General features: G+C 38.1%; 1 protein-coding gene across 1 annotated transcript; it reads left to right on the plus strand.

Moving 5' to 3' along the window:
* Window positions 1-16,131: 16,131 nt before the first annotated feature.
* On the plus strand, window positions 16,132-20,404 carry LOC103436908 (homeobox protein BEL1 homolog). Its single transcript, XM_008375465.4, has 5 exons — window positions 16,132-16,539; window positions 16,704-17,785; window positions 18,023-18,405; window positions 19,074-19,134; window positions 19,376-20,404. Exons 2-5 carry the CDS (start codon window positions 16,826-16,828, stop codon window positions 20,033-20,035), a joined length of 2,064 nt encoding a protein of 687 aa, XP_008373687.1. The 5' UTR covers window positions 16,132-16,539; window positions 16,704-16,825; the 3' UTR covers window positions 20,036-20,404.
* The last annotated feature ends 2,709 nt before the right edge of the window (window positions 20,405-23,113 follow it).

Here is a 23,113-nt window from a genome sequence, read left to right on the forward strand (position 1 = left end):
ATTCAATAAAGAAGTGTTTTAGACAACTCAGTCCTAATCCTCTTACATTCCTAGCAATGAAACACTCAGGTTCAAAGCTTTAACATGAATGCTTCCAACATGAAACAAAGTCTAAGTATATGTCAACAAGACTATACAAAAAAACGAACAGCTTCACAGTATATTCGTTCAATAATACATTCCAACACATTCATACATAAGCCAACTGTGCTTTGAAAGGGTTTAACATACTTTGTGTCATTCGACACTTGCTACAATGTGCCTAGACACCTTGCCCTTATTCTCACCAACCAGGTGATGAAATGTAAAGAAAGAACTCATCTTCATGCCACCAACCAGGTGATGAAATGTACAACCCGTACTCTAATATCATTTGGCAACTTGCCACTCATGCCACCAACCAGGTGAAGAAGAAACTCATCTTCATGCCACCAACCAGGTGATGAAATGTACAACCCGTACTCTCCTTCATGCCACCAACTAGGTGATGAAATGTACAACCTATGCTCTAATATCATTTGGCAACTTGCCATTCATGCCACCAACCAGGTGAAGAAGGAACTCATTTTCGTGCCACCAACTAGGTGATGAAATGTGATGAAAGGTGATGAAGGAACTCACATTTATACCACCAACCAAGTGATGCAAGAAACTCACTATTCATTCCACCTACCAGAAGACGAGTGGTACAACTTGTACATGTGAACTCCTAGCATTCACAAATAATCAAAAACCCTCAAGCTTGACAACTCAATTAGGGGAGCACTTATGCCCAACAAGAGTTATAGTCACCAACAAAGCCTTATTGTAAGCCAACAACAACTTCAGTGCATGGCATACGAAGATCAAGCTATTCAGCCCTTTTGCATCTGCTTCAAACATTTCCCCACTGTAACAATGCAAACACTACAACTCGTAGAAAGCTTCACACACTCTTGATCAAGACAGTGTGAAGCAAAATCAATTTATGGTGCCAACAAGAGCTTCATCAATGGAGGGCAACCCCAATTCTTAAAAGCTTCACACACTCTTGATCAAGACAGTCTGAAGCAAAACCAATTTATGGTGCCAATAAGAGCTTCATCAAAGGAGGGCAACCACAATTCTCAAAAGCTTCACACACTCTTAATCAAGATAGTGTGAAGCAAAACCAATTTATGGTGCCAACAAGAGCTTCATCAATGGAAGGCAACCACAATTCTCAAAAGCTTCACACGCTCTTGATCAAGACAGTGTGAAGCAAAACCAATTTATGGTGCTAACAAGAGCTTCATCAATGGAGGGTAACCACAATTCTCAAAAGCTTCACACACTCTTGATCAAGACAGTGTGAAGCAAAACCAATTTATGGTACCAACAAAAGCTTCATCAAAAGAGTTCAACCACAATTCTCAAAAGCTTCACACACTCTTGATCAAGACAGTGTGAAGCAAAACCAATTTATGGTGCCAACAAAAGCTTCATCAATGGAGGGCAACTACAATTCTCAAACCTTCGAAGCAAATTCAAGACTGTTTGAAGCAAATTCAATTTATATGGTTCATCCAAACCTTTGACTACTACAAGGTGTGGCTTGCATCACAATCTCTTGCTCAACAGTGTGGAAGCAAAATTTGTATATGTTGTTTCTCCCACATTTTCAAATTTCTATTTTCCCAAAAGAAAAAAGAAAAAAAAAAGAAAGGAAATTCAACAAAAGCTTTAACTCTAAAGCTTCACCAACAAAAGCTTCATCAATGGAGGACAACTACAAATTCTCAAAAGCTTCACACTATCTTGATCAAGATAGTGTGAAGCAAAATCAATTCATGGTACCCAACAAAAGCTTCACCCATAAAAGTTTCACCAACAAAAGCTTCAACTCCAAAGCTTCACCAACAAAAGCTTCATCAATGGAGGACAACTACAAATTCTCAAAAGCTTCACACTATCTTGATCAAGATAGTGTGAAGCAAAATCAATTCATTGTACCCAACAAAAGCTTCAACATAAAAGCTTGACCCACAAAAGCTTCACCTACAAAAGCTTGACCCACAAAAGCTTGACCTACAAAAGCTTCACTCACAAAAGCTTCACTTACAAAGCTTCAACTCCAAAGCTTCACCTACAAAGTGTCAACTCCAAAGCTTCACCGACAAAAGCTTCAACACAAAAGCTTAACCCACAAAAGCTTCAATACAAAAGCTTCACCCACAAAAGCTTCACCTACAAAAGCTTGACCCACAAAAGCTTGACCCATAAAAGCTTGACCCACAAAAGCTTGACCCATAAAAGCTTGACCCATAAAAGCTTGACCCACAAAAGCTTCACCTACAAAAGCTTGACCCATAAAAGCTTCACCCACAAAAACTTCACCCATAAAAGCTTCACCCACAAAAACTTCACCTACAAAGCTTCAACACAAAAGCTTCACCTACAAAAGCTTCACACTATCTTGATCAAGATAGTGTGAAGCAAAATCAATTCATGGTGCCCAACAAAGCTTTAACCTCAAAAGCTTCACCTACAAAGCTTTAACACCAAAGCTTCACCTACAAAGCTTTAATATATATATATATATATATATATATATATATATATATATATTTTTTTTTTTTTTTCTGAAATTCAAAAATTCAAAAATTCTGAAATTCAAAAATTCGAAAATTCGAAAAAACAAAAAAATTCCCTAGGCCTCCTCTTCTTTGGGCCTAACAAATTTCATAACAAATATATATAAAGAAGGAGTTTTGGGCTATCACTTAGAAAGGAAGTGCCTTATTCGTCAACTCCCTCGACCGGAGACTTGGGGGACTCCTACCTATGCTACTGCACCTTGATACTCGGAAGTCTCACGGCCACTTAGTGACTTGGATTTTTCAAGTCTCAAAACGAGAAGTTTTCGTCACTCGGGAAATTAAGGGAGCACTACCTCAACCTACATGCTTCACTCACAAAGCTTCAACATACAAGCTTCAACAAAAGGAAAAATTCAAAGAACTTAGTGAAGAAGGCCTTGGTGTATTTAACACAATACGTTGAAATGAAGCAAGGCTTGTTTATTGATATCTCCGATAAGTTATACAAATATGTACATATACATGAATCAAAATAAACAAACAAGAGGGAGCCTTCACAAAGGTTGCTCAGAAGAAGTCTCAGCGGTCGGTAGAGCCCCAGAAAGAGGAGGCACCAGAGGGTGATTATTCGAAGCCTTAGTACTAGGCAGAACCCAGAAGGAGGAGGCACCGAAGGTTGATCATTTGGAGCTTCATTACGCGGTACAGCCCCAGAAGACGAAGGCAATAAATGCTTTTGGAATAAACCCACAAACCTCTGATGATCAAGTAAAATCTGACCATCAGATTCCTGCAGCTGGTCGAGCTTCCTCTTCATGTTTGTAGCATAGTCATGTGCTCATGCTTGAGCCCTCTGATATCCTATTTGAAACTTATCACTTCAGCTGCCAATGATTCAACTTGGCGGGTTCGAGCAAATAGGTGTTGGGCCATATTAGACACAGAACCTACACACTGAACATTGAAAGCCAGAGAATCCTTAACAGCTAACTCATTAGACCGTTTGGAAAGTAGTCTGTTATCTTTGGGAGTGAGAAGGTTCCTCGCCACTACCACAGCGGTCATATCATTCTTCATCACAGAGTCCCCAACGGTAAGAGGACCAATAGGGGATAAGAAGGATGGGCGCCATATGTTGTCTTGAGAAGGCATGGCTGCCTTTTCACTAAGTTTAAGTCAAAACGACAGTCGGATGGGCCAGACATTCTTAGAAATGATGAAGGAGAAATGAGGTGCAATAAATCTCTTAAGTAAGGGGAAAATTCCTACAAGCAATAACTCTCTGAATTTACTTCTTGCACACAATTGGTGCCCTTATAAAAGAAAGGGCAACAAGGTCGTTGGTTCAAAAATCGAAGAGGCATCACTCTCCGGATTCCGAAGAGGCACCACTTTCCACATGCAACATCAGCTCCTCGGGTACCACAGATAACTTTGCCAAAGATCTTTGACAAAGTGAGGGAGTCCCTTTTATAGAATAAGGGCTCGCTCCTCAATACATGAATGATGAGCTAGAGTTGATGCTCTCTAATGATGGTGAAGGAGTCCCTTTTATAGAATAAGGGCTCGCTCCTCAATACATAAGTGATGGGCTAGAGTCCCCCAAGTATTTTTCATGAGTGCTCTTTAATGAAAGTGAGGGAGTCCCTTTTATAAAATAAGGGCTTGCTCCTCAATACATAAGTGATGGGCTAAGTCCCCAAGTATTTTGTATTTTTTATGAGGCCTAGTTGAGGCCCAATATATGGTACATAATGTAATACCCCAAGTCTTCAGTCAATAGAGTCTGTTGGTTGGAGGCTTCAAATTGAATCCATGTATAGGCCGAAGTGGCGGTTGTTCGGAGACGGTATTTGTATACCCTACACTGAAGTTTTGTAGGTGAAGCTTTGCAAGTGAAGCTTTGAAGCTGGAGCTCTGTAAATGAAGCTTTTGAAGCTAGAGCTTTTGTAAATGAAGCTTTTGAAGTTGGAGCTCTGTAAATGATGCTTTTGAAACTAGAGCTTTTGTAAATGAAGCTTTTTGAAGCTAAAGCTTTTGTAAATGAAGCTTTTGAAGCTGATTGACATGAGTGATGCTCATGAATGTTTATGTTGATTGACATGAGTGATGCTCATGGATGTTGACATGAGTGATGCTCAAGAATGTTGACATGAGTGATGCTCATGAAAGTTTATGTATGATTGAATGAGTGATACTCATGAATGTTTATGTATGATTAACATGAGTAATGCTCATGTATAATTTGAAATACTAGACGTACTTTTGATCACCTAATTGGTGGTAATAGCGGTGAGGTGCCGAATAATTTTTTGTAGTACTGGGCGTACTTTTGGTCACCTGGTTGGTGATAATAGCGGCAGGGTGCTGAATAATTTTTTGTAGTACTGGACGTACTTTTGATCACCTGGTTGGTGCTATTTTGGGCTTATGGGCCTTTGCCCTCCACACAACATTCCAGCCCATTTATTTTGGGTTTTGCCTTTTTATTTTATTTTTTATTTTTTTTATTACCCTCTGATGGGATTTATACAGATATCTCCGAAAGATACGAAAAATAAATTACATCATTCAAAAATAAGGAAAGTAAACCACATCATTCTGGTGGGGTGTTTATTCCTTGCTTTTGCTTGTGTTTTTCTGATGCACTCTCTCTGTTTCTTCACCTGGCATACAGAAGGAATCATAATAATAGAAAAATCTTTTGCTTTTCTTATTTTTTCTTTTCCTTTTTTCTTTTCACTTTTGCTTTGCTCTGTTCTTTTTCTCTTTTTCTGAAATATTCTTTAGTAACATCATCTTTTTCTTTTTCTATTATGTTTCCACTGCCTCTCTGATTTCTTGAGTATGGGGTCCTCCGACTCGAGCACGTTGTCACCATTTTCGTTGTCAGTGGTGTTACCCTGCTCATTCAAAACTTGACCAGATAGCAAAATATCTGACTCAAACTCCCACAGTAGGAAAGCATCATAAAGATAAAAAACTACTTGCCAAAACTTGACCAAACATCAAGATATCTTGACTCAAACTCCATTTCTATTGTGATCCCAGCTCAAGCTCTGCATCTGCGATGACATCAGCAATGGAATCCTGGCAATGCACTCGGTGTGGAACACGTGGCAGCAGTTTCGCATCTGATAGCTTCTAAGGCATGATTGTACTCTCCATCATCCTTTATTTGTTTGCTGTACTCAATTACACCCTAAGACAACATTGTTATGATAAAAGCCATTGGCAGACCAAGACATCCTGTGATCGAAAACGCACTGTTTCAGCATGTCTTCCCATAATGCCTCTTCCGACAAATCAGCGTAGATGGAACCGTCGCTGGCCCTCACAACCCGGAGATGCTCCCCCAACGAACACATGTCCAGGATGAGGCATCCATCCGCCATCGCCTTGCCGTTGATCGAGTGACCATTCCCCCACGCCGCCACCGTCAGATTTGAGGACCTCGTCGCCGCCTTCACCACCCTCACCATATCGTCGGTGTTGGTCGACCGGATGAAAGCCAACGGCGGGAACGACTTTATTCCCCCGAAGTCTCTGTCGCCACGAAAGAGCTGGAGCTTCTCCACTGTATCGAGGTGGAGCGCGACGACGGAGTTGTCGTCATTGATAGCATCATCGATAACGAGCCAATTCGCAGCCTTCTTGCGCTCGAGTGTCGCAATACTGAAGTCCCTCTTCGTTCCCTTAGAGTCTGAAGATTCAGCCTTATCCGTCATGGTGGAAGGCGGAGCAGAGACCAATGGACGACGAAATGAAAGAGAGTTTGTTTAGTCGATGGAGGATTTGGAAGAGATAACAGAAGAGTAGCTGAAAGCAATTTGGTTTTCGTGTTGACTGACCGAGAAAGGAGAAAAATGTGGTTGGAGGTCTGTGAAAGTTTTCTCGAGAAGCCCAAAGAGTAAGGTTTTTGGGTTCTTGGGTTTCTGCAGATTCACAGTGGTGAGGTTTGATGAAAAAAAATGAAAGAGTACCGACATAGTTTTTTGTGTCGATTCCCACAGACGGTGCCAAATGTTGATGCACAAAACCGGAGGGGTCTTGGAACAACGTAAATCCGACCGTGAATCTGCAAGAAATTAAATAACACAAGATGTATCGTGGTTCACCCCAATGTTTAGGTTACGTCCACACTGATATTGTATTTCTCTGAGAAGTGAGGGGAGTGAGGGAGAGACCTTCTGAGGGTGAGAGAACTCTTCCCATGGCCTAAGAAATGGCCTCTTCTAATTGTGAGGGTGAAGAGTCCTTTTATAGAATAAGGGCTTCTCACTTATTACATATTTGCCCTTCCTTTATTACATAATTACATTTAAGTCCCCTGAGTATTTGTACGAGATCTAAATACGGAGGCCCTAAATATGGTCTAAACAAACTACATGAGAACAAATTCCTTTGCATTAACTTTTATTTTTATAGTAAATAGATACAATTTTTTTTTTAATAAGAAACGATATTCATTAGATACAGTTAAACAATATGTCAAAGAAGTCTACAAAACATCAAAGAAGAAACTAACAATTAAACTAATAATCCTAGAATGGATGCTGAAAAACTAACTTGAAACAAATCGAATAAACAAAATAGACAGCAATGGTAATAATAAATATGGACTCACATTACCAAATGTAAGCATAACTCAAAGTAACCCAAATCCTAAATTAACTTATAACTCTAAACAATGACTTCCTCCAATGAATCGAATTTCAAAGAAATCTTGTTTGAGTAAATTGTTACTCTTGTGAGTTATTCAACACAATATACAAGGTTACATACAATAGCTATAACGTAATGGATGCTAAACTAACTCATGCAGTGAAGCTAGCATATAATATAATGGGAAAAATATATTACAATTAACTTGATATATGCAGGATTGATTTGTTACTTGAATCACACTGACCATTTCCTTTTATAACACTATGCATCAAGTTAGAGTGTATATTAATCACTCTTACCTTGCTAAGTAGTACCATAAACTGTGGGGAACCTATCGCCTTGGTAAACAAGTCTGCTAGTTGATGATGCATTCGAACATGAGTAGTCTTGAACATTTCATCTTGGAGCATTTCACAAACCAAGTGACAATCGATTTCAATGTGCTTCGTGCATTCGTGGAAGATTGGATTTGCTGCTACGTGGAAGGCCGCCTGATTGTCATAATAATGTAGTGTAACATGCTACAAGTGTTTGACATTCAAATAAGCAAGTATATGTCTCAACCAGAAGATCTCACAACAAGTGGATGCTATGGACCGATACTTACATTCCGTCATTCAACGAGAAACTGTAGTTTGTTTCTTGGTCTTCCAAGACATTGGTGAATGACCAAGCAAGATGCAATATCCAATGAATGATCTCCTGATGTCATTACAGCGTGCCCAGTCAGCACCACATAAGGCTCTCAAATAAAGTGAACTAGAGGTTCAAAAGAAATAGCCTTGTTCTATTGTTTGTTTGATGTACCACAAAACTTTGTGTGTAGTAGCAAGGTGTGGTATACGAGGTTGTCCATGAATTGGCTAAGAACATGTACTGCATACACCAAGTCATGTCTTGTAATGGTCAAGTATATTAATTTTCCAACAAGTCTTATATACACAGAGGCATATCATTCAGTAGTGCACCATCAATTTTTATGAGTGTGAGATTTGGTTCCATGGGTAATTTCATAGGCTTTACACCAAGAAAGCATGTATCCTCCAAAATTTCTAGGGCATATTTCTGTTGTGAGATTGTAATGCCCTTGGCTTGTCAGGCAACTTATAATCCCAAGATATATTTTAATTTTCCAAGATTCTTGTGGGACTATGATTTTCTGGACCTGTGACATGTGGCGAGAAGCATCGAAATGCTCAAGGCCCATGGAGCGTAGTCTAGATATCTTAAGGTAATCATCATTCTAGAAGGATTGAATATCTTATCCTAGATTTCCTCCTAGACAGTCTTTCGATTTGATGAAGATTACTTTCCTTACTTAAGATCCCTATAAATACTCTAGCCAGGGTATTTACCAGGGGAGATCTACTTCTCTCTAAATCTAATATACTCTACCACACACATATTCTCTCAATGCCTTCTAGAGACCCTTACGCCGACGTCTACGCATAGACATATCCATGGAGAACTCATCTCTTAATGCCCTGCCATAGGCTATTAATCAATAATAGTTTACTCAATTTTTCTTTAAAACTACACCTGTGATTTGATTATCCTTCAAGTAGATATGTAGGCAATCATATTCAAATTCAACCACACCCCATAATCAACCTCATTCTTCGCTTATTGGGATCATAGGCTAGTCCGCCTGAATCTCACCTCTATTCGCGGATGTGCACAAATTTGGTTCCAGCAATTGGTGCGTTCATTGAGAGTGAACTCATATTCCCCCGTCCAAAACACTCTATCGACATAAGAATCTACTTTAGGCGAAAAATGATCAAACAAAAGAATTTTTGAGTAATTCCTGAGGGTGAACCACTTAAATTCTGAGTCCATTTCATTATAGTTTCAATTCCAAGTCCACCAAAGGTTAATTGTTTTAATTTGTTAGCCTGCAAGTTTTGAGTGTTAATAAGCATAATGCAATAGAATCCTTCAAATCAGTGTTTTATTGAAGTTTATAGAAAATATGAAATCTTGGACCAAAGATTAGGAGTGGAATTGACATGAAAAGAAGTAACTAATCGTATTCAAAAACTCAATTATGAGCATGCATGATCAAATCACCACAAAAGAATATTATTCTTTTTCTTTTCTTTTTTTGTCAAAACAAGAGAATATTATTCACCTCAAACAAAGACACTCAACTAAAAAGAAAACATAAAAATAAGAGAGAAGGGGAGGAAGTAAAGGCACTTCGTCTACCTTCTCTTACTACACTAGCAGCTATGATCTTTCTTTTTCACCAGAGTAAATAGCCATAATTGAAACTAAACAATATCAAAATATAAAAAAAATTGTTAATCTATTGTTTGGCCATGTGGCTTTGTCGGCCCAATGGTGGGTCTTTAGGCCATGTGGTTTTTTCAGTCCAGGAATGAACAATTTGATCGAGTCCTAATAGAATTGGAAGTACTAAGGAATCAGATTAAGGCGTAGCTTGGTTGAGTCCTGAATAAAGTAAAATTGCTAAGGATTAGGATCAGTTTTGATAAGATTTGAATCATGCCAAGAAACAAAACTTATGGATGATTAGAAAATGAGTGAATAGGATGAATAAAGGACTAGGTTCAGAGTCCTAATTCAAGTCAAAATGGTCAAGACTAGATAGAGATAGGGTTTTGGCAGAAGAGGGGATTAATAAGATAAAGTCAAGAATATCCAGGTAGATGTCGATGAGTCATAATCCTAGTAGGACTCTACCTTGATAGACTTGGCTCTCACGAAATTCACCTCTATAGATAGAAGTGATTATGCAACAGAGAGACTCTCTTCAACTTAACACATAAACGCAAACACTCTACTCGGAAACTTTAGTTTTACACACCTCTGAGAAAATATTAATTATTCTAACCCTTTCTTCAACACACATTCAGTTTGGATTAACAACATTATGTTTACAACCGATGACACCTTCAGTTTAGATTAACAGTACTAGAACCGTAAAATCAAGCAATCAATGAGTATCTTCAGTTTGGATTAACAACACTACTTTTATTTCAGTTGGTTACCTATCAAAGTCTCTGCCGTTGAGAAGTCTTTGATTCTCTCACTGAATGAGGTCACTTCCTTAGATTTTTAGGTGAAGTCAGGTGTTACTCAAGTTACTCAATATTCGGCAAATTGAAAACCAAACCTTTATTGGACTTCACTGTAAAGGCTTGTCTTAGGGTTCTATAACCCTAGGCCTAGAGGCATTCCTTCTTCGGCCATAGTTGCTCATTGCAGAAGTTAGTAGCACTTTCAACACTACACCACCACATCTATTCTACTCGCCCGACTGAGCTTGGTTGCGAGGTGGAACGCTCGTATTCACAAGAAGGACATAGTTAACTTAGTAGTTTCTCATCATGCATGCCACGTATGCTTTATAACTTATAGGGTCAACACCTACTCGTTAGATGTTTAATTGTGTGAATAATCGGGCCAATTTAGATTATAATGGCGTGTTTACGTAAGGGGAAAAGAATGAAAGGAATGAGAGTTGCATTCATTCCAAGTGGTTCAAGTATTTACCAACACTTAGGGAATGAAAATATATTTGTGGCCCACCTAAAATGGGGAATCATACTCTTAATTTTCCCAAAATTAGATTACCAAGCAATACGTGATATTTGGATTTCGAGAGAAAGCTTCCATTCCGAATCAGCTTTTTCTACCTAAAATTTCTTATCTCCTTCTCCTTTCCACCTTTATCTCTGCATATCTTCATCTCTGGTTCTGCTGCTACAAAATGACTCCACCCCTCTACCAACTACCTTTCACCTCTGATCCATTTGGGCATGAGAAATGAAAAGGAAGTCTTGGGAGATAGCATTTTGTAGGCAAAGACCAATATCAAAGGAATGATTGAGAGTTTGGAAGATTATGCAAGTTTCAGCCAAGGGACAAACCTTCAATTGGGTACCCATCAATGGTCAATTCCCTGGCTTGTTTGGGAGCTAGGTCGGGTTCTCAATTGGGTTTCAGGTCTTTGCTTCTACTTCCGGTCATTAATAGATTAACTAAGAAAAAGAAGAATCATAAGGGAAGAAGATGGGTATTTTTAGAGGGTGAGGAGAGGAACTCTGATGAGGAGAAATTTTTGTGTTGTGGGTTATCTCCACTTTGATCCTTCCTAGGTGAGGGGTGGAGAGGGCCTCCAGGATTTCAATTTCGTTATGTTTTATTAAAGGGCTTTTCTCCTTTTCTAGTAATTGATATACTGTGTGTAGCACACAAGTTTGATTAGTTTAATTAATTAATATTTGCATTGAATAAATTGTATTAATGATTTAGGGTAGATAATTAGCTGAATAAAATTTATAATCTGTTTTTGTACAAGAGTATTTTAGTAATCAAATTCCTTTTGATTCCAATTCATCAAGTTAATTAGTAAACATTTAATATGGAATCTTCATCATTTTCACTCCAATTCCAGCCAGTTTAATAAACATCTTTAACAATAATCTGATTCTGATAACAACCTATTCCAACTCGTCCTCGTCAATTTTCCCTAATGTAATTACAAATTAGTAAACAAGCCATAATTGTACTTATAATGATAGTTGTAATGATGATTGTGATCATTGGCGGCCTTCTCTATTACATTTGGGCTTGCTAAAGAAGGGGAAGGCAAGGTATAAATTTCAATGCAACCGTCATTGTGCAAAAGATCAATCAATCGAGTTGATATGAAAAAAGTAATCATAATTATGGGATGATAATGACAATGGGGAAAAGGCAATAACCATTGTCATAATTCCATGGTAATGACTAATGAAGGTCAAATGATCACGAACACCTTCACTAAGATATAATATTCATCAAACGGTTTTGTATTCCATGAAAATAACACATGATGACAATTCTATATTTTCTTACACAAGAAATCTTAAAAACAAAAAACAAAAAACAAAAAAAAAAAAAAAAAAAAACAAAATGGTAAACAATCCATGCTTGCAAAATTGCAAACAATTGACTCTAAAATGTGACAAAGGTCGTTCTAAAATGTCACACTGTCGCATTTGTGACTAAATGCAACGATTTGTTAATATATTTCACATTTAGTGGTATATGAAAACAACCTTGATTGGAATAGCAAGATAAATGGTTTCATCTGTTAAGGAATTTTTGGACGGCCGCGATCGAGTTTTTAATTAATCCTATAAATAACCAAAAACGACACAATCAGAATGCCAATTCTGGTAACTGTAGTAGTTCTGCAAAAAGTCTTCTGCTTTTAAACGGGGACAAGGATCCTCACCGGATCCTCTTAGTGAAGATTCAGGGATCAATCAACCATGTCTGTTTATTGTACATTGTATGATCAATTTTCATTAGATATTATTTATATTTAATTTAAAACTTAAAATGATTTCTAATCATACGATTATAATGAATGGACACGATTGATTGATCATTCGAATTCTACCCAAGAGAATCCGGAGAGGATCCTATTCCTTTTAACATCACTACTATTTACTAATTTATTACTTTTAAGATGCTACCCAATTAGGGTTTTTATATATAATAGAATTTCTAGAATTTGGTGAAATCAAATGGGAATCAATTTTTCTCAAACCCTAGTCAAAACGAATCAATTTTTGGAGTGAATGACGTCTTTTTTCTTTTTTTTTTTTGTATGTCAATCCTTCTTAGGGCTATGTATGATGTAATATGCCGGTTTGGACTTTATTTTATAAATGTTCGGTACCTTCTAACAAAAAAAAAATCAAAACCAATTATTATTATTAACATTTAACCTTGAACAATTAACTAACAATCATTAACCTAAGATTCATTCGGCTTGTGGACAAAACTAAAACTAAATTGGAGTTTAATTAAGTCGAACTTGCTGCTTCGATCTCGTTTTCTACCCTATTTTTCTTTTGTAGCTAGCTGCAGTTTTGCAAAGCACTTACACACCATATTGTCCCTACAACAATAATTCCACACACCATGCTCACCAATCAATTGCCCAAAAAGGTCCCAAACAATAACTAAAAGGTTCTTCTCTTTTCTTTCTTTTTTTTTTATTTTTATTTTTTATAATTTTACAAAAATTCTACTATGCTCCGGTCTATCTCAAATATCCATATATTTCGCTGTTAAATCTTGGTTATTGATTTTTTTTATCAAGAATCAAACCGTCAAAATCTCAAATGTATGAACATGGTAGAGAATCGAATCTCATAACTTCAATTATTTTGTTGAGTCCTTGGATCCTGCACAGTTTGAGCTTCATCATGGTCACATCACAAACTCTAACCCTGTTAAAAAAGCTGCATAACAAAAAGTGGCATCTAGTGCCCTTTAACTATTGGCTAGCTAGGATGGTCCATGCAGAAAAAACATTGTATCGTATTTACCAAGTACCTTACCTCACCCTGCAGTGCATTGCAAGGACCACACATATACCTAGCTCACATCCATATAGTTACAAGTTTCAAGAACCCAGCTCAAACAAACTGTACATCCAGCACAGCGAGCCTACACCACAGAGTTATTTACACAGATCAGCACCCGTCTTTTGTGGGTGTCCAGACCAAAAAAATTGACCTTGAAAAATAATTATACGACCCTTAAAAAGTAGGGTTTGCAGAGTTTTGGTTTTTTGGGAGGGAAGAGTGGGAGAGGACAGATTGACATAAGCTGATATGCAAGCATTTGAGCCATTAACATATAAAATCTGGGTGAAAGTTACGTAAGCCTGATTGTTAAGCATTTAAAACTGCTACTACTTCCAGTGTGGCAGCGGAGAGACCAGAAAAGTCCAGAGATTCATCAGGGAAAGATATAATTTTTAGGGGACTGCAGATTGCTAGGGTACGCAGGGTGCGCAGTGTGCACATAGGGTGAGGTCAGCGTGGTGTAGGTGTAGTGTAAATGTGGAAGGAGGAGGAGGAGGAAGAAGGAGGAGAGAGATGGATAATACGGTAGGCGGCGGAGGCTTCCTTTAGAGGACAGACCACCTCCTTTTAACAGACCACCCTATTAAAATTGCTTCTCACTCTCATATTTTCTCTGCGTGTGCCTCACATTATGTATATACACACTCAAACACACATGTATAATATTAAATTGCATACAAAAGCATATAAATACAATCCAATCAGTACTTATTTTAGTTTTCTAAATCTCGGTTGAAAGAAATTAAATGTGTTTTGAAATGTCTAATTTGTGGGATATATGTAGTGTTAAGGCTTAAGGAGCAAGTAATGACATATAAGTTTACTTTCATCTTCTGAGTTCACATATACACACACATACACATACACATACACAGAGAGTAATTTATATTATATTAGAAATTTTCTCATCCGAACTTTAATGTCTGGACTTAATCCAGATGTGCCTTCAGTCACCCAACTCTATGCATGGCTGGTTGACAACGTGTTATATTTCACGGTGCCAATCGCACCTCGCCTCACGCCCATTTCCCTCAATTTTTGCTTCATTTTTTTGTTTAATCCTCGTCATGGCTTCTTGTTTTATTCTATAGAAAAATCTTTACAAGTCAAAAGCTACCATTTTTTTTCTTTTTGGAAAATGAGAAACGTGTTTGGAAATCCATATTATAAAGTTAATTTTCAGACAATTGTTTGATGACAATCCAATTTAATGGTCTTTTAGTTTTGATGGTATGGAAATGCAAATGCATAAATTTTTAAACATGGCTTTAAAATTCAGGCACTGGAAATTATTTCTGAAAAAGGATTTTGAAAGATCAGTCTTACATCATGTGTATTGTCCAAGGTAAGATAAAGGTTTATTAGGCTCTCGAAATCAAATTAGGACAATCGTTTGTCCTATAAGGCTATAAGATATCCATATCAATGTTCTATACAATGATTTGGCATTTCAACAAGTTTTAGCTACATTCATTATGTGCATCGACCAAATATACACGATCTGTTTAAGCGCGCGCATTCAACTTTATTCACGAAACATACATAATCAATCATGTGATGAGTACCCCAAATGTGTTACAAATCATTGTAATTTGATTTTAAAACAACTTATAAACATAAAATCTCCCAAATATGGTTCCCCATGCATGGTAACCTTGCAATTTCAAGTCATTAACTCCCTTAAAAACACTTGTGGCTGAGAAATTGGGGTGATAGGGTTGTGGAAAAGCAATGACATCCCATTGGTTGCGCGTGGAGAAAAAAAAGAAAAGATGCACTGCGGTCCCATGCAAATGTGTTATGCGTCCTTCTTCATAGAGAGAGAGATGGGTGGACTAGTTTATTACACCAATTAATGAGAATTAGATGGGGAAAACGTTGGGATTGGACCACCTCATCATCTCATCCCATAGAGTCCCTAATTTTGGGAACATTTTTCACAACTCTGGGCTCATCTATTCTCTCTTTCTTTCAACTGTGAAGAAACTCCCGGAATTTTTTGGTCCATGAAAAAACAGTACACCTACTCAGAAGAGAAAAAGGAAAGGCCGAAAAGGGTCCTACCATTTTTACCGTCGTCCAATTACAATGGCCCTTATTTTGGCTCACTGAAACCCCATCTGAAAAAGCCTGGAACAGGAATCACTTCTTGGGATTCGATCCCCTAATCAACAGTTTTTTTTTTTTTTTTCGTTTTCCTTTTGATCATAAAATATCACGTCATTTTTCCATTGGGATTTTGGGCTTCTGAGTATTGATGTAGAAAATCATTCTATTATGTATCAGTGTATATTTTGTGTACTTAAAGAAGTAGAGTAAATCCATCGAAACAGCAGAATTAGTGCTAGTACCTTGCAGGGTAGGTTGGGTTTAAATTATTTTTAATTAAAGTTTTAACTATTTAATTAATTTGATTGGCTGAACAATAATTTAATATTTGTTGGGTATGAAATAATTGAGGAGGAGGGGTGGGGGAAAGGTTATTAGAGAATTCTCATTCTAGGAAGTCTATTTTGGAGGTATTTATATCATGCTGCATTGACCCCCACTTGATGGAGAGAGAGAGGGAGAGAGAGAGAGAGAGAGAGATGATGGAAAGGAAATGAAATGATGAACATGGTTAGGAGGTCATCATCAAGCCCTATCTGATCATATCATCATCTTCTTCTATTTCTGATCGATCGAGGAGATATATATATATATATATATATATATATATATATTTTTTTTTTTTTTTGGATCTCTCTTTCTTTCTTCCTAGGTTGTTCTTTCATGGCTTACTTTGTTGGCTTATTAGGAGAAGTCTCCTAAAAAGCAAAAGGACCTCCACACTTCTCCCTCCTCCCCCTCCTCCTCCTTCCTCTCCTCCTCCACCATCCATTATAAACCTCCACCACTTCTCTTCAACAACTTAATCTGTAAGCCCCCCTCTCTTACCTTCATCCGATCAAAGAGATTCCTTTTATATGTTCCTTTCTCATAAATTCTGATGATTGATCTTGAAATAGACTGATCATATACTTCTCCTTCTGTTCTAATGGGAACCTAATGATTAATTATCTCTTTTCTTTTCTGTGGCAAGGGATCTTGATGGAATAGTAATTGCAGAGAAAAAAAGAGGGTATCTTTCACCCAAAAAAAACCAGTAAAAGCAGAGAGAGAAAGAGCAAGAAAGGAGAAGAAAAGTTCGTAGCTTTTGTTTTCATGGCAGGAGAACTGCTGAGTAGTGAAGCTAACAAGTCAAGGAACAACATGGCTTCTTCCTCAGTTGGTGGATTCTGCTACTCTTATGATGTCTCATCCAGCAATCCTACAACCACCCACTTCACCACCAATCAGATCCAAGACTTTGGGTCAAACCCTGCTGAGATCTTCAACCTCACCACTGGCATGGAGATGATAGGGTTCCCCAAGCAGCAAAATGACACTTCTAACCCTTCAGCTTCATCCATCTGGAATAAAGCTCGCTTCTTTGGTAAACAACAACAACAGCAACCTGATTTCACAACTGGGGTTTCAGAAACCAGCACTGATCATCATCATCAGAACAATCTATTGGTGGGAGGACCTCCACATCATCATCATCAACAATCCAATGGTTGGCAAGAGAATAATAATAATAATAACAGGTTTCCGGTGGATGATTCTTCTTTGAGGTGTGTTTTTCCATGCGAAGGAAATGAGAGGCCAAGTCAAGGCCTTTCACTCTCTCTCAGCTCAAACAATCCTTCCTCTATTGGGTTGCAGTCCTTTGAACTCAAACAGACCAGTCATCATCAGCCACCTCAGCATCAAGACCATCAGGATGATGGTGAGGACGATCACATGAGGTTTATGCAAGATGGGTTTTTGGGAAAAGCTGCTTATCATGCTTCTGCTTCTGGGGCAAGCAGTCTTCAACATGAAGGACTGTTCCAGCTGAGGAACTCAAAGTACTTGGGCCCTGCCCAGCAGCTTCTCAATGAGTTCTGCAGCCTTGGAACAACAAAGCCAACGACTGCTGATACACAAAAGCAAAAGCCCCATAAAAACAAACAGTGGGGTGAACAAGAGGACAATGGTAGTACTAGCTCTTCAAGAAACAAGCAACAATCCAACATTTGCTCCCTTGAATTTGTGGAGTTGCAGAAGCGAAAAACCAGACTGCTTTCAATGCTTGAAGAGGTAAATAATAGTAAACCCCATCTTTTATTTATTTTTTATTTTTTATAATTCCTCAATAGTATTAGAAGGCAAAGTTAAAAACTTTTTACTCGGGTTGTGCTTGATTAATCTTTTCAATTAATACCCAATTCAAATTTTTAGATTTTTATTGTTATCAAGGTTAAAATTTGAGACTCTCTCTGAAACCTATCTCTGGTTCTTTAATTATTATCGTGATCATATGTGTGTTTGTTTTAGGTGGAGAGGAGGTACAAGCACTACTGCGATCAAATGAAGGCGGTGGTGGCGTCGTTTGAGGCTGTGGCAGGAGCTGGGGCTGCCACCGTGTACTCCGCCTTAGCGGCGAAGGCCATGTCGAGGCATTTCAGGAGCTTGAAAGATGGGATTGTGAGTCAAATTCAGGCCACAAGAAAGGCCATGGGAGAGAAGGACCCGGTGGCGCCTGGCACGACGAGAGGGGAGACTCCGAGGCTTCGGATTCTCGATCAAACACTTCGACAGCAGAGAGCATTTCAGCAGATGAACATGATGGAAAGCCATCCATGGAGACCCCAACGTGGCCTCCCTGAGAGATCAGTCTCCGTTCTACGAGCTTGGCTCTTTGAACACTTTCTTCATCCGTACGTCTCTCTCTCTCTCTCTCTCTCTCATAGAAGTAAACAACAAATTAGATTTTTGGGGAGAATCAATGTAATAAGAGAAGAAAGGAAAAGAGAAAAAAAAAAACAAACAGTTTGCTGATGTTAGTGATGATTTTCTACTGGCTAACTAATCATCAATAAGGCACGAGTTTTATGATCATCAAATCATATCTTGTGTGGCCTCAATCATTTTTGCTAGACATTGAAAATACAATACAAACTCCTTGGTTGTTTCTATCCACCTCCTTTCAGATTCCAAAAAAAAATTATTTATTTTTGTTTCATTTTACTTTCAATCATGTCATTAGTTTTCTTTTGCTTGATATTTTTCCTTGGCCCCAAGCTCTCTCTATTGTATATTCTATTGTGGGTCACTTGGTCTCTTATTCGATATTTTCTAATATGCTCTAGAGTATCTTATACGTCAAGGTTTTTTACCGTTCGATCTTTAATCAAAAGAAAGAATGACAAAAATGAAACGACCAATAACTCAAAGTATTCACGATAGAATTTTCACTCATTCTACTTCTCAGGGAAAAAAAACCCTCTCTCTCAAGAAATAACAGTAATATATTTATTTGTGTATTTAATTACAAAAAACTGCAAATAAAGAAAGTAACAGAGTGTTTGTGTGGAACTTGTTGCAGGTACCCGAGCGATGTCGATAAACATATCTTAGCCCGCCAAACGGGTCTCTCAAGAAGCCAGGCACGTCCACATCCTTCTCTTTCTCAATCCCTCCCATAATATAATTCAAATTTCCCCACCACTTATTTAATATTTATTATTATGGGGCATATCTTCTTAGGATCCATAGTTTAGTTGAATAATATATTTGTACATGATGTTATAGCATATAATAATGTATATTGTAATCCAAAATCTATGTCACCATTAATCATATTATATATGTGACGCCTTTTGTTGCCACATGGATGTGTTTCAACAGGTCTCCAATTGGTTCATTAACGCAAGAGTTAGGCTTTGGAAGCCAATGGTCGAAGAAATGTACATGGAAGAAACAAAGGAACGTGAAAACAACATGAACATTAGCAACATGACCTCCTCAGATGGTATTGCAACCGATCCCAGCCCGCATCAGTCCCGGCCCGAAGATGAAAAGCCAACTCACGATCAACTCGTCCGAATGGACTCCGAGTGCCTCTCCTCCATCATCACCTACCCGGAGAAGAATCATGACTCTAGAGGCAGCAAGAATACCATCTCAAGTCACAACATGCACCCGCATCAAAATTTTGGGAGGGTAAATGAGTCATTCGGGACAATGGAGCTGGATTTTTCGTCGTATAATCATCATCAACAACACTCTGGAGGGACGGTTTCTTATGCTAATGATCATCATCACCCCTCAAATCAGGGTTTCAATGCCGGTGGCGGTGTGTCGTTGACATTAGGGTTGCAGCAGCACGGCGGAAATGGGGTGAGCTTAGCATTCTCTCCTGCCTCACAGAACTCTCTATTTTACCCTAGAGATCACATTGAAGAATGCCAACCGGTTCAGTACTCGCTATTAGATGGGGAAGGTGAGAATAATTTGCCTTACAGAAATTTGATGGGGGCACAGCTGCTACATGACTTGGCAGGATAGAAGACAACAACAACAACATTTCTCAATCGGGTAGTGCAAGGGGTTCACTAGTGGGGTTTTAATTTGATTTTGTGCCACAGGGATGGTGATGAATTGGTGATTATTGGTAATAGATAATTAAGTAGTTTAATTAGGTAATAATAGATGAATATATATAGCTACATACTTCATGCATACATAAAAGGCTATACTGGGTTAGACAACAATTATATGGTGCTCATCGTCTTCATGGCTGGCCGGTATAGCTTTTCTCGGCCCTCTGTTTTTTTAGAAAAAAATTGGAAGGACATGTTCATTATTGTTAGGCTAATTTGGAATTGCCAGTGATTTGGCTCAAAGGTTATACGATATATTGTTTTCTTTTTGTTATTACAAGCGATATTACTACTCTAAGCTAAACTAGGAAAAGATGAAGAGTTTAAACCCAAAACACAGTAAATTGAAGAGAAAGATACCCTATTTATTAGGACAATCCATGAATTGCAAGATTATACGATTTTTGTTTCCTCTTATAGGTAGATTCTGCTTTTCCAAAGATTTAACCGAAGCGGTTAGAAATCTCTCTTTAATTGCATTTCTCCATTATTTGTGGTTGGGCTAATTAAGCTAGGTGATGATTGAACCGTTTGTGGCTCTTGTTTAAGTGAATACTTTTGCTTTTATCAGTTTATGTGGTTCTCTGTAGAGGCAATTAAGTTTAGCAGCACAATTGGTGTTGGGTCCTTATATAGTTTTTGTTGGAGATTAAGACAAATCCTCGAGGAAATTACAAAAAATATCGTGATCGGTTTTTTGTGTGTAGTTGTGGTCCCTAATCCATGAGGCTCGTGAAAAGATGATATTTTTCATACCAATAAGAATTGGTCTTCTTTTTTTTATTTGTGAACTTGAATTGGGGATTGGTTCTATAAGCTTCTGCTTTTGTAAATGAAAAAAGGTGCTTTTATTAGCTGCTTTTTAGATAGTGTGAAGGGCATTAGGGTTTTGGGATGCACCTACCCTTGGTTGAACACGTACGTGCACACCAATGAAATTCATCAGTTATGGATTAAACCAGTGCTCTATATTGCATGCAGACCCAATGGCCAAATTAGTTCTATGTAAAAATGGATGCTGATGAGTTCCATGCATAAAATATTAAAGATTTCTCACCAAACTATTGTGTAACAAATCAGATATATATTATGTAAAACTCTTATGTTCTTCAACAATTAAATCATACAAAACAAAACATTTAGAAGGAAAGGGCTAATCAAGGAAAGGTAGTATGTATGCGATTCAACAATTAAATCATATAATATAGGTGAAATTAAGGTATACAACTATGCTTGATTATATTGTTGACATGCAACTAAACAAATTAATCATGAGCATGTGATCATGGGTTAAGTTTGTGAAGTTCCCTGGCTATTCTTTTGAGGCGATGGCCCCCAATTGAGTTAATTCTATGCTTTCTTATAGTTAATAGAGCAGAAAAGATCATGTTATAAAAATGTTTTACATTTATCATTTGATATATAGTGCTGTCAAAGGATGCATATAAATGCATGCATGATACTTAAGTCCATGGGGTTTAAGAAGCTTACTTTACCCCTATGAACGTGCTAACATATATAAAAACTCAAGATTTAGGTATTATATCTAGAGGAAAAACCTTGAGTCGAACAATCGTCTTGTTCTTACAACTATCCTGAGCGAGGAACCACGAACACACACGAAATTGGGTTTTAATTTGTGTGCAGGTTTGGGACGTAGGGTAGTGAGTTGGCTACTTAGAATTGCTTCTAAGAGTTTCCCCCTGAGTCTCCGCCTCCATCTTGGTGAACCGAATATTTAGGAGAGTTTTGTGAGTGAGGTTGGAGGCTTTGGAGGCTAAGCCAAAGTTATTATACCAAGCATATTACCATATAGATATTATCATAATCCACCTCTTATTTGGGTCGATTATATTGTTTTAGTAAGTCAAATAAAACTAATATCTCCCCGTCACACAAATATGAGTGGTATCCTCACATTCACAGTCACTTTTCATCATCCCAACATTATCACGATCACAAAGAATGAATTATGGCGCGACCCTATGAAAACATGTCACAGGAACATAAAACTTTAAACTACTTGCACAGCCAATGAAGACGTTCTCGATCTCAAAAGCGTTTCGTCTAACCTAAAATGATTTTCACAAAACACTGACGAGACATTCTTAATCCCCCATGAAATAAATGCCTTTGTCCAACTGTAAACACGGAAAATTCTTGAAACAAAAGAGACAAGAACAACGTGCACAAAATAATATTTGTATTTGATGATTTTGTGTTACAATCTCTCTCAAATTTGATCCTCTGATTCAATCCCCATAAGGCGTTGATTTTGTGGAGGTGTGATTGATCCAAGGGCTGTCGAGACTTGATCTTGGATGAACGGTTGAAAGTTTCTTCAAGGGTCGTTGAGGCTTGATCTTGAATGACGGTGATGAACGGATCTTCAAGGGTTTTTGGGCTTGACCTTGAAGAACAGTGATGAATAGATCTTCAAGGGCTTTTGGGCTTGATCTTGAAGAACAGTGATGAACGGATCTTCAAGGGGCTTTTTGGGCTTGATCTTGAAGGACGGTTGGATGTGTGGATTTGTCGACGTTGTTGATCCAAAGGGCCGTTGGGGCTTGATCTTGGGATGAACGGATGATGAACGATGAACACTTTCTTCAAGGACTGTCGGGGCTTGATCTTGAATTGGTGGAAGTTCTTCAAGGGGTCGTCGGGGCTTGACCTTGATGAACAGCGGATGGGCGGATCTTCAATGGACCGTTGGGGCTTGATCTTGATGAACAGTTGATGAACGGATTCGTTGATGTTGTCGATCCAAAGGGGCCGTTGGGGCTTGATCCTTGAGGATGAACAGTTGATGAACGATGAACACTTTCTTCAAGGGGCCGTTGGGGCTTGGGCTTGAAGGCGGATTTGATGAAGAATGAAGAGAGTTTTCTCGATCCTTCGGAATTTGCTTGAGAGCTTTAGAATTTCAAAGCTTCAAGGTTTTGGTGTCATATCAAATTCTTCCCTCAAATGAATGAAATGG

This window comes from Malus domestica, chromosome 14 (assembly GCF_042453785.1).
Source record: "Malus domestica chromosome 14, GDT2T_hap1".
In the NCBI taxonomy this organism is placed as follows: domain Eukaryota; kingdom Viridiplantae; phylum Streptophyta; class Magnoliopsida; order Rosales; family Rosaceae; genus Malus; species Malus domestica.

Excerpts from the sequence above, each read along its gene's own strand:
- LOC103436908 (XM_008375465.4), top strand. The coding sequence starts at position 16,826 with ATGGCAGGAGAACTGCTGAGTAGTGAAGCTAACAAGTCAAGGAACAAC. Across the intron at positions 17,786-18,022 it reads TGCTTTCAATGCTTGAAGAG|GTGGAGAGGAGGTACAAGCA; the intron begins GTAAATAATAGT and ends TGTTTGTTTTAG. Across the intron at positions 18,406-19,073 it reads TTTGAACACTTTCTTCATCC|GTACCCGAGCGATGTCGATA; the intron begins GTACGTCTCTCT and ends AACTTGTTGCAG.